The 13,694-nt window shown below is 64.1% G+C and overlaps 1 protein-coding gene across 1 annotated transcript; it reads right to left on the reverse strand.

Annotated features, from left to right (window-relative positions):
- Window positions 1-1,744: 1,744 nt before the first annotated feature.
- On the reverse strand, window positions 1,745-12,580 carry KLF16 (KLF transcription factor 16). Its single transcript, XM_086411530.1, has 2 exons — window positions 12,038-12,580; window positions 1,745-4,021 (listed from the first exon to the last, which is right to left on the reverse strand). The coding sequence occupies exons 1-2, from the start codon at window positions 12,492-12,494 to the stop codon at window positions 3,720-3,722; spliced, it is 759 nt and encodes a 252-aa protein (XP_086267656.1). The 5' UTR covers window positions 12,495-12,580; the 3' UTR covers window positions 1,745-3,719.
- Window positions 12,581-13,694: the final 1,114 nt, after the last annotated feature.

A 13,694-nucleotide genomic window follows, 5' to 3' on the forward strand; every position in this document is an offset into this window, starting at 1 on the left:
GACTGATTTCCTTTACAGTAGGGGGGTGGGAAAAGGGAGTGGTCCATGTAGTCCTATGGGAAAGGTGGGCTTTAAGCAGTTCTGAAGAAGGAAATGGGGACACTGAGCAGACATCTGGTGGAAAGGCATTCCAGGCAGAGGGCATTGTATGGGCAAAGGCCCAGGGGGACTGCATCAAGCTTATCAGAGCGACCGTGGTGAGGAGGCCGGTGTTGGAGCAGAAAGAGCGAGGGAGGAGGGGAGAGCAGGGAGGGGAACCGGGCAGGTCATACAGGGCCTTGTGAGCCTTGGGGAAGACTTGGACTTTTACCCAAGGGAGGTGGGAGCCCTGAGGGCTGTGCGCAGAGAAAGGAAACCTGACTCAGGTGCTCACGGGCGCCCCCCTGGTGGCTATTGTGGGCGGCTGTGGGTGCACCAAGCAGGGGGAGGCTGGACTGGTTCAGGTGAGCCATTGATGTGGGAAGGTGGAGGCAAAAGAGAGGGGAGAAATGGGGGTACTCTGGATATGTTTGAAGGTAGAGCTCCAGGGAGATTTCCGGAGGTACTAGATGTGGATGGTCAGCCAAAGCTGGGAGTCAAGGACGACCCCAAAGATTTTGCATGCTTGGAAAGATGAATATGCAGTGGGGGAGGGGTAAGAACATACTGGGCCCGAAGTTGAGGGTGAGGCTGGCATGAACCAGGGGTTGTCTTTGCACAGGGGGACCTGAACCTGGGGAGGGGGGCTAGGGGTCCCCGAGATCACCTGCCAATGGAGCGTCTAGGAGGCAGAAATCCTCCTGGTGATTCCGGGACACGGAGAGTGCATGCAAGAGAGATTTAAGGGGGCTCTGAGCTTGCGGACCTAGCATTCCAGGAACCCTGCAGCAAAGGAGCAGAGAAGTCTGCCAGAGCTGGAGTGGGACAGGGGTCCGGGGAGGGACATCTGCGAGCTTTCGGGCCATATTCCAGTAAGAGAGCAAGGAGGGAGGGGGTTCCAGAGGGTAAGACGAGGGCCACGTGTCTAGATTGGAGCGACCTTGGCGGCCCCAAGGGCAGGACCCTGGGGAGGGGAATTAACGGTGTCGGTATTGCAATGCCGTGGGCGACCACCAGATGGCGGGGCTGCCACCTTCTCGAGGGCGGGAAGTAGCAAAACCCTTGGGAAGTGTCTGCGCTGCGTGTCACCACAGCCCCACTGTCCTTCCGGGCTCTAGAGATGGCTGTAATCTGGGGTGCACTTTTCCTAAGAAGGGGATCAGAACTCTCACCAATTTCCCAACGCTCCTTCCTCTCCCTTCCATTTGGGAGCCGGCATACAGCAGGCATACAATACAGGAGCGGCCAGACGACTGGACACAGGAGTGCTGCGGGGTACACTCGGGAGGAGCCCTGTAGAGCAGTGTAGAGAAGTGCGGGATCCCCGCGCCCGCGGCGCCGGAGAGGGGCGGGCAGCAGACGCCCCCGGACGCCATGTCACCGCGCCTCAGTTGCCGGGTAACGAAGCGGGAAGGCGGGCCGGGGGCTCAGATGCCCGAGGTGTGGGTGCCTCTGGTCTGCAGCGCGAGCTGAAGAGGGCAGCCCCCTCCTCCGGCTTTAGGGCTAAGGGGCGTTGCCAAGACCGCCTGCAGGTCCGCGGATTCACCAGCCCACTGGCTCAGTTCCCGCAAGAGGAGGCTGAGGACCCACATTGGCAAGCGGGACAGAGTCCCAGGAGGCCCACCACCTTGAACCGGCGAAAAGAAAAACCACACAGTCTCCGGAATCGGGTTTAAAAAAGACTTGTTTAATTAAATACCAGGATGAGGCCAGGCAGGACAGGGGGGAGGGAGTCACCCGAAAGCAAAGTCCCTTGGGGCCCTCCCCCTCCACCCACCTCGAGAGGCCACAGTTAAATGGCTGGAACCAGGTCCAGGTGAACACCGGTCCCTTCAGGCCCCCGGACACTGGGGAGGGGCGGAGGGGCAAGTTCTCAGCTCCCTGGGTCCTCAGACCACAGTCCACCTCCTGTGGACAAGCACCGGCCAGCGCTGGGACAATATGGGGAGGGGCATCCAGACGGACACAAAGGGAAACAAGGTTAGGCCCGCCCCACCCCTCCCCACTTCCCTCCCCACCCCGGGTTAGGGCTAAGGCATCTCACCACGGCGCAGCCCCCTCCCCGGGACCCCAGGCGCTGCCCCTGGATCCTGCCAGGGCCGGATTGGGTCCACACTAGTGCCGTCCAAACGCCCCAGCCCCCTACTGGGAGACAGGAAGTTTCTGGAACAGGTTGGGAGGGTGCCACAGATCTGCAGCCAAAGGCTATGCAATAGGCCTTTTCACGGTAAGGGACAGGGAGCCTGGGTCCCTTCCCATTCCAAGGCCGGGGTCTTCAGTCTCTGTCCAAAATGAAATCCAACCTCAGCCACAGTGGGAGAACCCCAGGAGGGGATGTGGCATTTATCCCTCCCCTACCCTAAATTCAGACCACGAAGATCCTCCCCCCACACCCACAACCCCTGAGGACAACAGACCACCCACAGGGGCCCAGATCAAGGAAGGGATTGGAGCCTGAAAAAATATTCTACCCGGTCCAAAAAAAATCGAGCTATACTTCCCGCCCCCGTGGGTGGGGCCTCAACCGCGGGTCCAGGGGCCACCCTGCTGCCACCACGAGGGCAGGATGGAGCCAGGGCCCAGGGCCTCTTCGCCCCCATCCGCAGTGCTGGGAAGGGGTCCATTTGGCCCAAAGGCTGTTCTGGTCCAAATAGGAGGGACTGATTGTCACATGATACTGCTCAAGGCCAGTGTCGGGGACTCTTCCCCTGCAGGAGGGAGGCCGGCGATGGCACCAGCTTCTCCCAGTCTCTCACTCACACAATCGCACACCCACCCAGCGAGGGGCAGTGCAGCCCCAACTCCAGCAGACAGAGGACAATAAATAAGCCTGCATTTACTCATATCCCGTGATATCCACCCCCAAGTGAGTCTAATTGCTCTTTGGAAGAACCCCCATTTCTCTCCCTCCCTATCCCAAGTCTCAGAAACAAATCAGGACCCCTTGTAGAGACCCTACCACTTCCCCCACCCCCACCCCGCCCCGGCGGCTGGGGAGCTGAGGGGCCCCTCCCTCGGCAGTGGGCCAGTGTGGACACCTGAGATTGAGTACCCGAATGGGGCGGCCAGGCCGCACCCTGTTTCCCTGAACATCTCCAATGGCTTTCGATGGGGTGAAGGGCTCCCGGGGCGGGGTATGGGGGGACAAGAGGCAGCCCACGCGGTAACCCCTAGTTCACCTATGGCTCTGCACACTTCATCCCAACCTGGAGAGAGGGGCCTGGGGGCCAGGTCTGAACGCTGGTTAGGGGGTGCCTTTCCTGGGGCACCTCCCCCCAAGGCCCACATGCCACCCAAAGCAGGGAGGTGGTGAGGGAGAAGGGATGCCTTCTGGCTCCCCACCTAGGGTCCCTGTTCAACAGCTGGGAAGAGAGTTAACATCATGGCTATGTACAGACACGGGGCCATGCTCCTCCCGGAGAGCAACCTCCAAGGCCCAGATGACCCCGGTCCAGTCTCAGGCCCCCTCCTGGTTTTCTCGAGGGGGCAGGGGCAACTCGGGGGGGCCCTCAGGGGGACACTGGAAGGGGCTGGTCTGGCAGTCAATCCGAGCCCCACCAGGGCCCGGGACAGCAGGCGGGTTGCTGGTGCTCCATGCCCAGGCCCAGCGGGGGTGCACTCAGGGCGGCTGGAACAGGGCTCTACAGGCCGACTGGGGCCGGGCTGGGCACTGGGCTGGGCGCAGGGCTGCCCGCCAGGCTGCAAGGCAGCGAGTCGCTGGGCGAGGTGCTGCGGGTGCCCTGGCGCCGGAGAAGTTCCGGGCGGAAGCCGGGGTGGCGACGCGCGTGCTTGGTCAGGTGGTCGCTGCGGGTGAAGCGCTTGGAGCAGAGCGGGCAGGGGAAGCGCTTCTCGCCGGTGTGCGTCCGGTGGTGGCGGGCCAGCTCGTCAGAGCGTGCGAACTTCTTGTCGCATCCCGGCCAGTCGCAAGCAAAGGGGCGCTCACCTGCGTGGAAAACAGACAGTGGTCAGTGTGTGGGGAGAGAGAAGGCCGTTCCATCAGATCTCAAAGGGTGCTGGTCATTTGTCTCATCCCCACTTCCCCCGCAAAACTCGTTCGAGAGGCTGAATTCTGGGTGTGAATTTAAAACGTGTAAATGTATGAATAAAATGACCCCAACTCATTTCCCGAACACTGTGAATATCCCCTAGTCTATTTCTTAAGACTAATGGTAATTACTAGCTTTTCCAGGTGGCGCCAGTGAAAGAATCTGCCTGCCAATGCAGAAGACAGTTCGATCCCTGGGTCAGGAAGATTCCCCTTGGAGGACACGGCAACCCACTCCAGTATTCCTGCCTGAAGAATCCCATGGACAGAGGAGCCTGGTGGGCTACAGTCCATGGGTTCCCAAAGAGTCTGAGCACAATGGTAATTACAGACTGGGAGCAGCTGCCACGAGTTGAAAGTAAAACCTACAGAGACCTGGTTCTCCCAGGCCTGTCCGCCTACCCCTACCCCTAAGACAGCGTCACCTCGGTGACATGTGTCTCCCAATGTACTTGCCACACACGTGACCGCTCCGATCTTAAGGCAACAGTTCCTGCTGTCCCCGCCCCCGCGAAACTCCCTTCTACCTTTCCTGTGGGGCATTCCGAGGGCTCCCAGGTGCTGGCGATCCCAGCTAAGCCCCTTCCTCTGGGAAATGACCACCAGGGGCGCAGGTGCCTGGCATCATCTGGGCGGTTTCCCGTGCCTGACGCCACCACTGACCCTTGTGGCCCTCTACGAGCAGAGGAACATATGAAGGGACACCCCCAACCCCCCGCCGCGCTAGCAGGGTGGAAAGGGTCAGAAGGCGCGGCGGGGATTGCCCCTGGGTTCGGGCGCGGGAAGGGGCGGAGCCCGAGGCAGCCCAGGACTTGTCCCGCCCCCGCAGAGCAGAAGGCTAGGGGAGGGGCGGGCCGCCACCGGCAACTTCCTTCGCAGACCCCTCCCACCGCCAGGCCGGCCTCGCCCATCCTGCCCCGGCGGCCGCCGCCATCCCCGCCCGCCTGTCCCCACCCGCCCATCCCACGGGGGTCTCCGCCCTACGACAGTGCCGCCCGATCCCCTCTCAACCGCGTATCGTCAGCGTGTCCCCAGCCGACTCGGGGGGACCCCCGCCACGCCCGTCCTAGGGGCGGTGAGCTTCCCAGAGTTTGCACGCTCCGGGACCCAGCGCGGGGTACCTGGGACCCTGGAACCCCCCAGACGTTGTGTGCCCAATGCGGTGGGGTTTTGCGGGGTATGTTGGGGAGAACAGATGCGGATATGTGGGCAGGGTCTCCCCTCGCGGCATAGAATGGAACCCAGAAGAGGAAGGGGGGACGCCAGCTGGGGGACAAAAGAGGGGAAGCCACAGTGGGGTTAGGGTAGGTTACACACTGGGAGGCCCACACCAGGCCCCGGGGACTTTGGTGACCCAGGCTGACCCTGCACACGCCCACTGGGAGGAGGTAGCGAGGGAGACAGACTTGAAAGGGTCTCCTCTGCCAGGGATCAGAGAAGAGACGTGACGGGGCTCTTCTCTGATCCCTGGCAGAGATGACCAGGAACCAGCGGCAGGGGCCATGGGACAGAGCCGCAGCCGTGAGGGAGTGGGGGAGGGCTGGAATCTCAGGGTGACCCAGTGACATCTCCGCTCTGGAAGCAAGGCCTGCCTAGGGAGAAAGGCTAGGAGGGAGGAACCGCAGAGGGGCACCAGTAGACTTCAGAGAGGCTCCTACTATCACCCGCGGCCCTGGAGGCCCAGTAAAACCTCCCCTCCCACATCGTTCCTCCTGGCCAGACTCGGGACACCCCCAGCACAGCACGAAAGGGTCCTAGTAGAAACTCCCCCCAGAAGATTTCTTGTGGGATACCTGTCGGTTATGCTTGCAGCTGGGGGAGGGCAGGCCCCAGGAAGCTGCGAACCCAGAAGTGCTGGCGCCACCTCCCTGGGGGAGGAGAGTTACGGGCCACAACCGTGCTGCTGGAGGGAGAGCAACTGTCCCCAAGACCACAGGTGGCCCCAAATCCCCGAGGCTGTCCCTCACCACCATTCGCCTCCCCTGGAACAATCCAGAAGGCAAAGTCCACAGCAGCTGGGGAAGGGGTCCGGGCGGGGACCTCCTCAACGGAATCACGAAGCTCAAAACAGCGCGGGAAAGGACCCCCCACCCTACTTGGAACCGACAGGTTCCGAGCGCCGAAGTCTGGGGGAGGGGGCGGTAGGGGCGGGGCTGCTGGCTTCCAGGCAGACAGTGGCGGGGGCGGAGGCGGGACGCCCCTCCGTGGGGCATGCGGCCCTGTCGCCATCTTGCAAGGCGCAGGCGGGGAGGAGCGGAGGGGCTGGGGGGGGCAGGTGGTGCCGGTGGCGGGGGAAAGGGCCCTCCCGCTCGGGTTGGCTCACTTCCCCATTTAGGGCAACGGGGCTGGTCCCGCCTCCCACCCTTCTCTCCCTCCCTCCGCCCCGCAGCTCTCCTTCACCACCACCGGCAGGTTGCAAGAGCGGTGCCGGGGCCCGTAGGGGCTGAACGCACGCAGCCGCCGGGAACACAGCTGCCGCACGTATCTCGGCGGCCGCAAGGACAGCCGCAGGCCCAGCCGGCCCTGCTCACGTGGTGCCGCTCCCGCCGGGGCCTGGGGTCGCCCCGCCGGCTGGACGGCTGCCAGCCCCGCCCCACGCCGGGTGGCCCGGGAGTGCGGAGCACGTGCACACGTGGGTGGCCGTCCCGGAGCGCAGGCTTCCCGCCCCCACAACGTTAGGCGAATGCCTGCAGGATGCCATGTCCTGTCACCCTCTCAGTCCACTGGCGGGGGTGGAAAGGGAGGTGGGGGGTGGGCGTGCTGTAATATTCGGAGGCTCAGAGCCTGGCTGCACCTGGCCTGCCGCCTGTCTCCAGAGTCTACCTGGGCGCTGGAGAAGGATGCGGTGGGTGGGGCTGCGGTGGACTTGACCCTCTGACTTGGGCTGGGCTTTGGGGTGAACTCAGGACAGCCAGAAAATGAAGGCCAGGAGGTCCGGGCGACCGTGCGCCAGGCCTGGCTCAGCCTGCTCCGCCTTTGAAGAGGGCGTGGGGTGGGGCCGGGAAGCCAGTGCCCCACCTCCCCAGGCTGGAGGCCAAGGGTCCGACAGCTAGCCTTCTCCGTGACCTCCGGAGGTCATCTCTAATCTAAGGAGGGGAAGGTGCAGCCCACAGCCAACCGTTGCACAAATGCCCACCTGCCAGGTGGACTGCACCGGGGGCAGGGCTCAGGTAAGGCAGCATCCCAGGACAGCTGGAGAAAGCTGGGGCTGCAGCAGGTGGCAGGGTGGGGGGCCGGAAGCAGGGAAGCTTCCCGAAGGAGATGGGGCTGAACAGGCCACAAAGAACCCAAAGGGCAGTATAGAGATGCAGCCAAAAGAATGGAAAATTGATGGTGAAGTCTGGAGACCCGGGCCCAGGGCCCCTGTGTGCTGGCCATCCTGAAGGCTTTACAAGGACCAGCAGGCATGAGGATCCACTCTGTGATCTTAAATACCTGCCAGATGTTAGCCCCCTTCCCCCAAACCCAAGACTGCCCACCTCCCTCCCTCCCAGTCCCCAGTCCTCCTACAGGTTTTCCATTTCAATTGCTCTGCCTGTTGCACCAAAAGCTTATTAGGCAGAGATCTCCCAGGTTCTCACCTTCCCAGGTGGTACCTGGCAACAAATCCCATCAGAGCCCCCTTCAAACAAAATATCTCCAAACCTCCTTGTCTCCAGGCCCTAGCTGGCTTGGACTGGTGCGGCCCGTGTCGGAGCCGCCCACTCAGTGCTCTGCTCTTGGGCTCAGGGTCCAGGCTGAAGTCTTTACTGGAGCCTGGATGCTTCTCACACCCCTGATTCCTGCTGGAACCTCTGTCCCTTCCTCCATTGCATGTCTGCTCTACCCTTCAGAGCACACTCTCCTAGCATATCCCCTCCACTGTCTCCGTTCTCAGCTTTCCTATGCTGGAGCTCAGTCTCTCCTGGATGTGATCTCTGCCCCCAGCCAACCCTAAAGCTGAGGGCACAAGCCTGGCCCCCTGAGGGTGCATCATACACGTGCAGAGTCTACAGGGCCTGAGTAGACAGAATGACGCTGGAGTGGCTGGCTCCAGCAGCAGCTAACCAGCTGCCAAGTGTGCTGGTGCATCATCTGGTTTACCCCCCAACCCCCAGGTAGGAGCCACTCCACCCCCCACCCCAGCCCTGTTTAGTTAAAAGGTGGACCCCCTGCTGCCTCACACCCTTCCTCCCTCCCTGGGAACCCAGGCAGCCCCGGCTTTACCACATCCCCCACCCAGACTGGCGTCTTCAGCGTGGGGGCTGGTGGCCCTCTCAGTGCCTAGGGCTGAGGGGTCACGGCCCTCTCAGGCCCCAGAGCATGTGTGTTCCGAAGCCCTGCTGTTCTGGAAATAGGACTGGGCGAGGGTGGCTCCCTCCCTCTCTGGGAGGCCGGCTCCTCAGGCTGGTATCATATGCCCACTCCCGGGCCATCTGGGCCACCTTTATCAGGGAGCCTGGGTGGGGGGTGGTTATCGCCCCCACAATGTTGGGGCACCCTCTCCACCCCCAAAAAATGTTGGGGCACCCTTCCCCAGCCCCCAGCTGCTCACTGCACTACTGCAAGAGAAGGGGGCTAGATGGGGAGGCAGTCCTGGGCACTCACACCCCCCACCCCACCTCGGCATTGCCACACTCTGGCCCCCCAGATAACCAGTAGTCTTCTGAGCCCCACCTGGCCCTAGGGGCACTCATGGCTCTGCAAGGGGTAGAGGTGGGATCTGCCTCCATACATAGCCCCCATGCCCGCTGCTGCCTCAGTTTCCCCATCTGCCTCCCCTCCTGGGGGCCTGTTCAGCAAAAAATACCCCCACGTGCACCCCCACCCCCGCCCCCGGGTCAGCACACAGGGGTTCCCCTAGCCACTTCTTGTCCCCAGTGTCACGGGGCTTCTCTTGGCCTCCCACACCACAGCCCCCCTCCTCAACCCCTCTCCCGGACCCTAATCCCGTCCTCATAAACGGATTTTCCTCTGCAAAGCCGGCCTGCTTCCCCACCCACCCCCACCCTGCCCTGGGGATTAACCAGACTGCTCACCTGCTCGGCCCCCTCCCCACCTTCCACCAGAGCCTAGCCTCCCAGCCCACCCCCCAGGGCCCCTGCCTCCACCCCCTGCAGCCACGGTGCTGCCCTTCTCCTGAGACACGCCTTTCCAGGCTGCAATCAACCCACAGCATCCGCCAGAGAAGCTGCTTCCTCCAGGAAGGCTTCTCCATCACCACTGCTGTCACCGCCCCCTACAACGTTCCAGGGGTCCCGGGGGACAGGGATCGGGTCATCCCCGCAGTGCCTCTCTCACACACAATCAACATTCAGCTACTCTTTCTCAGGCGTAACCAGACAGGGGTCTCTACAGGAGAGATCCCGCAAGCCCCAGGGGACAGTGTGTGCTGTCTGAGGACATCTGTTATTGTCACAACTGAAGGTGCCCCAGGTGGGAGCCAGGGAGGCTGCTCAACACCCTACAGTGGCCAGGATGCCGGACAGAGAATGACCCGGTCTAAGAGTGAGCAGTGCCAAAGACTAACAGTCTCCCCCACTCCAGATCTGAGCTCCTTGTGGGGAGGGGCCTGAGCCCCCCAGGAAGTGCTGGGCATTGGGGGCTCTGAGGCAGGAAAACAGTGGTAGATGAGGGAGGTGGGGAGAGCAAGGAGTAGACTGCCAGCTCGCCTCCGCCCCCGCCCCACCTCCCTCCCTCTCCATCTCGGTATCCATGGCAACCACGTCAACATCTCCTGCAGCTTCCAAGTCTTTCCCTGCCCCACGCGGAAGCAGGGGAGCTCATTGTAGGCCAGTGACTGCAGGGCAGACCCAGGGGACTGGAAGCCAGCCATCCCCGCTCCCAGCTGCTGCCCTGCACCTGTGTGGCCCCAAGGAAGACCCCATCACCCCTCCACATCTCCCCACCCCAACCCTCTGTGCCAAATGGAGCAGAGATGATGATGGCTCCTGCTGGGCCTGCTTGCTCATCTGTAAAATGGGGCCAGACCAGGAAGGGAGTTCTCTCTACAGAGAGAAGAGCTGCTGTCAGGCAGTGATGGGTGGGACAGGACCCCCTCCCAAAGACCCTTGGGGCACAATGGCTCCTGCAGCAGACAGCCAGCATCTAATTAAGTCTGTTCATCAGATCTGTCCCCAGGCTTGCCCCTGGCAGTGGGCAACACCAGCCTATCATACAGACCTAAGACAGGTATGACTTCCCCACCCCTGGGGGCTGGAAAAGCCAAAAGGCCTTGATACAGAGAGTTTTGGTAAGGTAGAGTCTGGTGGTCCTGAGTGCCAGAAAGATGCTGCATTAGCCATCATTAAGCACGAAGGTACCCCAAAGCATCCAAAGCTGGAACCAAGGGAGCCTGGGTGCAGGACTTTGACTCTCAGTACCCAGGTGCCCCCCAGTGCCCAGCACAGTTATTATCAAGGGAGCAAGGAATGGAGGAATGGCTCCCTGCCCTCCCCCACCCATCACTGGAACACCCCGACTCGGTCTCCTGGGTCTCAGTTTCTCTTTAAAGCCAGGAATGGCAACACTGACATACACACAGGCACTGGACAATGAGTCCTTTCTCCTCCACGGGCGTAGGGGGCAGTCAACACTGCCTAGGGACTCACGGAGGTCCTTAAAACCCCAGCAAACCCTGGGGAAGTGTCCCTGGGGAGCCACAATGGGAGGTGGCCTGCCCCCCCACCCTTCACCAGACCTAGAGAGCAGGACAGAGTGCGGGGAAAAAAACCAAGGCACCAGGGGGTCTGAGCCGCTTTCAGGGGTCACACCATCCCTGTCTCTGCCACAATTCCAGGGCCAGCCCCACCTCGGCCCTCCACGTGTCCCTACAAGGGGAGCATGTCCACTGAACCATGTCCATGTGCCCTGACGTGACCCACGTAAGGACCCTCAGGAGAAGGCGTCAGAGAGCCCTTTATACAGACAAAAAACCCACCCAGAAGAGGAGGTCTTGTGCTAGAAAGTGGCAGAACCACCGAGTCCAAGCCCACGCCCACCCAGCTTCCCTGCCCTTCCCAACCGAAGGATCACCTCCAATGGTCAAACTCAGGCTGGTGACCACCATCCCCTGGCCCCCAGCCCAAGAAAAAATTCTCAGGGTTGAAGGTGGGACTTCATAGGGAGAACTGGAAGGAACCGCAAGAGGAAAAAGAGGGGGTGCCCGAGTGAAAGGGTGGCCAGAGCCCCCTGCCGCCGGGCTGGGCTGTGAGACGTGACAGTATCGCGGAGCCCTCCCCCGCCACCAAGCCTTCTCGGATCCCGGAGCAGGTGGGAGGAATCCAGTACGCTGGGAAACAGGGGGATAACATGACGCCCTCAGGGATCCCCCTCCTCCCGAGGCTCAAACCCTAACCCGCACTCCCAGCCCCGCCTTCCGCCTTACTAAAACACAGCAAAGGACAGAAAAAACGTGCCGGGCATCCCCCAACCTCGCCGAGCACCAGGCGCTCGGCCGCTCTCCGAGGTGAATCCTCGCGACCACCTCGGAGACAGCGCCACGGTGCCTGCTGCCTTTCTACAGATAAGGAAACCAAGGCAGGGGAGGAGACGAGAACCTCAGAACTGAGCGCTTCGACCACGTTGCCCACCGCCCCGATCCGAAACCAACGGAAAACAAAAGAGAAACCAGGCCGAAGGCGAAGGGGACTACCCAGGAGCCCCGATCCCGCCCGCGGATCCCGCAGCAACCGGCACCCGGCGAGCTCCTGCGGCGGCCTCCGCGCCCGCCATCCGCTCGCCACCCGACCGCGTGGCCGCCACGCCCCCCGCGCGCGCCCCACCCACCGAGGCCCCGCCCTCCCGGCCGGCGCGGCGGCTGCCCGGGCGCGCCCCCCTCCCCGCCCCCGACGCGCCACGCAGTTTCGGGGTCCCGGCGGGGGAGGGGGCGCGGGAGACCGCCCCCGCGCGGGTCCGGCTCGCGATCGGGCTCACCTGTGTGCGTCCGCAGGTGCGACTTGAGGTGGGAGGACTTGTAGTACGCCTTAGCGCAGCCCGGGAAGGGGCAGCGGTGGCTCTTGGCGGCGGCGGGCGCGGCGCCGGGGGCGCGGCCAGAGGACGGGGACGAGGCGGCCGAAGAAGAGGAGGCGGGCGAGGCGCCCCCCGGAGCGGCGCTGGGCCCACCGCGCAGGTCGGCCAGGATGCTGGCGGCCAGCAGGTGGGGTGCGGCGGCGGCGGCGCCGGGGCCTGGGCCTAGGACAGCGGGGGCCGGCGGCGGCGGCCCAGGGGGTCCAGGTGGGGCGGCCTCGCGGCGCGGCGCGCGCACATCCAGGCCGGTGGCTGGGCCCGCGCCCTCGGGGCCCGGCCGCCCGCGGTGCACCACGGCACCCGAGGAGATGGCCATGAGCACGTCGGCGGCGAAGTAATCCACGCACGCCACGGCTGCCGACATGCCAAGCAGGGGCGAGCGGCGCGGCCGAGCGGGCGGAGCGGAGGCAGGAGCGGCGCCCGTCCGGCCGGTGGCGGCTGCTCGAGTGCGGGAGGAGGAGGAGGAGGCCGGCGCGCGCCGCCGCCGCCGCCGCCCGCGCTCTGCCCGCCCCGCCCCGCCTGACGCGCCCTGACGCACCGGAGCCCGCGGGGGCGGCCGCGGCCCGCCCCGCCTGGAGGACGCCCCCTCGGGGCGCGCTGCCACGCCCCCCGCCCGGCGCGCCCTCTACCACCCTGCCCTCCGCGCGAGGCCTCCGGGGGCGGAGCCCGGGCCGAAGGAACCGCCCCCTGTCGCGCCCACTCTGGCCCCGCAGTACGCCCTCCTCCCTCCCCGAGCGCGCCTTCCCCACGCCGGGCAGCAGGCTGAGGAGCCAGCTCCCTCTGGCGCGTCTTTCCCTCAGTAGCTGCCTCCGGTCCGCCCCCAGAGTACCCCCTCCTCACGCCAGGAAACTCCGCCCGTCCCTGGTAGGGTCCCGCCTCCGGAGCGAGTCCCGCCCCATCCCGGCACGCCCCTCCTTCCTTGGGTGGGCCCGCCCCCTAGGGCGAGTCCTTCCCTGCTCGGCGCGCGCCCCGCCTCCTCGCGGGCTCGCCCACCGCGCGCTAAGGCGCGCGGCCGGCGGGGGCCCGCCCCTTCCCCGGACGCTTCCACCCGGTCCAGGGCGCGCCCCAGGTCGGGATGGGGGAGGGGTCCGCTCCCCACGTGGCCCGGTGGGGGTGCGGAAGCGGCCAGCCCCGCCCCCCGGCCACGTGCGCGACCCTTCCCCCTCTCCTCTTCCCCAACTTGTGGCCCTGCTGGACCGCGCGCCCTTGCGTTTCCTCGCCCTTTCTTATGGGGGACCCCATCGCCTTTCTCGTAGACCCGCAGCTAGACTGGGAAGGGAGGAACTCCTCTCCTGGCTGTGTCGAGCGAGCTTGCGCTCGTTTCTCTTTTTGCGCCCCATTTGGGAGTTAGGACGACCAGGGTCACAAAGGGCGGGCAGGGTTCGGGGTGCTTTGGGGAGAAAGAGTGGCCCAGCCTTGTCAGAATACGGGGGTCGGGAACTTCGCTCCCTGGCGCTGGCTTTCGGGCGCGAACAGGGAAAGTGGGGCCTCACCCCCGAGAACGTCCAGGCCAAATTGTTTAACTTCGTCGGTAACGCGGGAAAGCAGACGCCCGGGGTCCGCC

The sequence above is a fragment of the Bos grunniens genome, chromosome 7 (genome assembly GCF_055505025.1).
Source record: "Bos grunniens cultivar Pamir isolate PY7600 chromosome 7, Bosgru_T2T1.0, whole genome shotgun sequence".
In the NCBI taxonomy this organism is placed as follows: Eukaryota; Metazoa; Chordata; class Mammalia; order Artiodactyla; family Bovidae; genus Bos; species Bos grunniens.

What these genes read in the sequence shown, in the direction of transcription:
- KLF16 (XM_086411530.1), bottom strand. Translation starts at nt 12,494, where the DNA reads ATGTCGGCAGCCGTGGCGTGCGTGGATTACTTCGCCGCCGACGTGCTC. An exon ending in GCACCTGCGGACGCACACAG is followed by an intron (nt 4,022 to 12,037) that starts GTGAGCCCGATC and finishes TTTTCCACGCAG; the next exon opens with GTGAGCGCCCCTTTGCTTGC.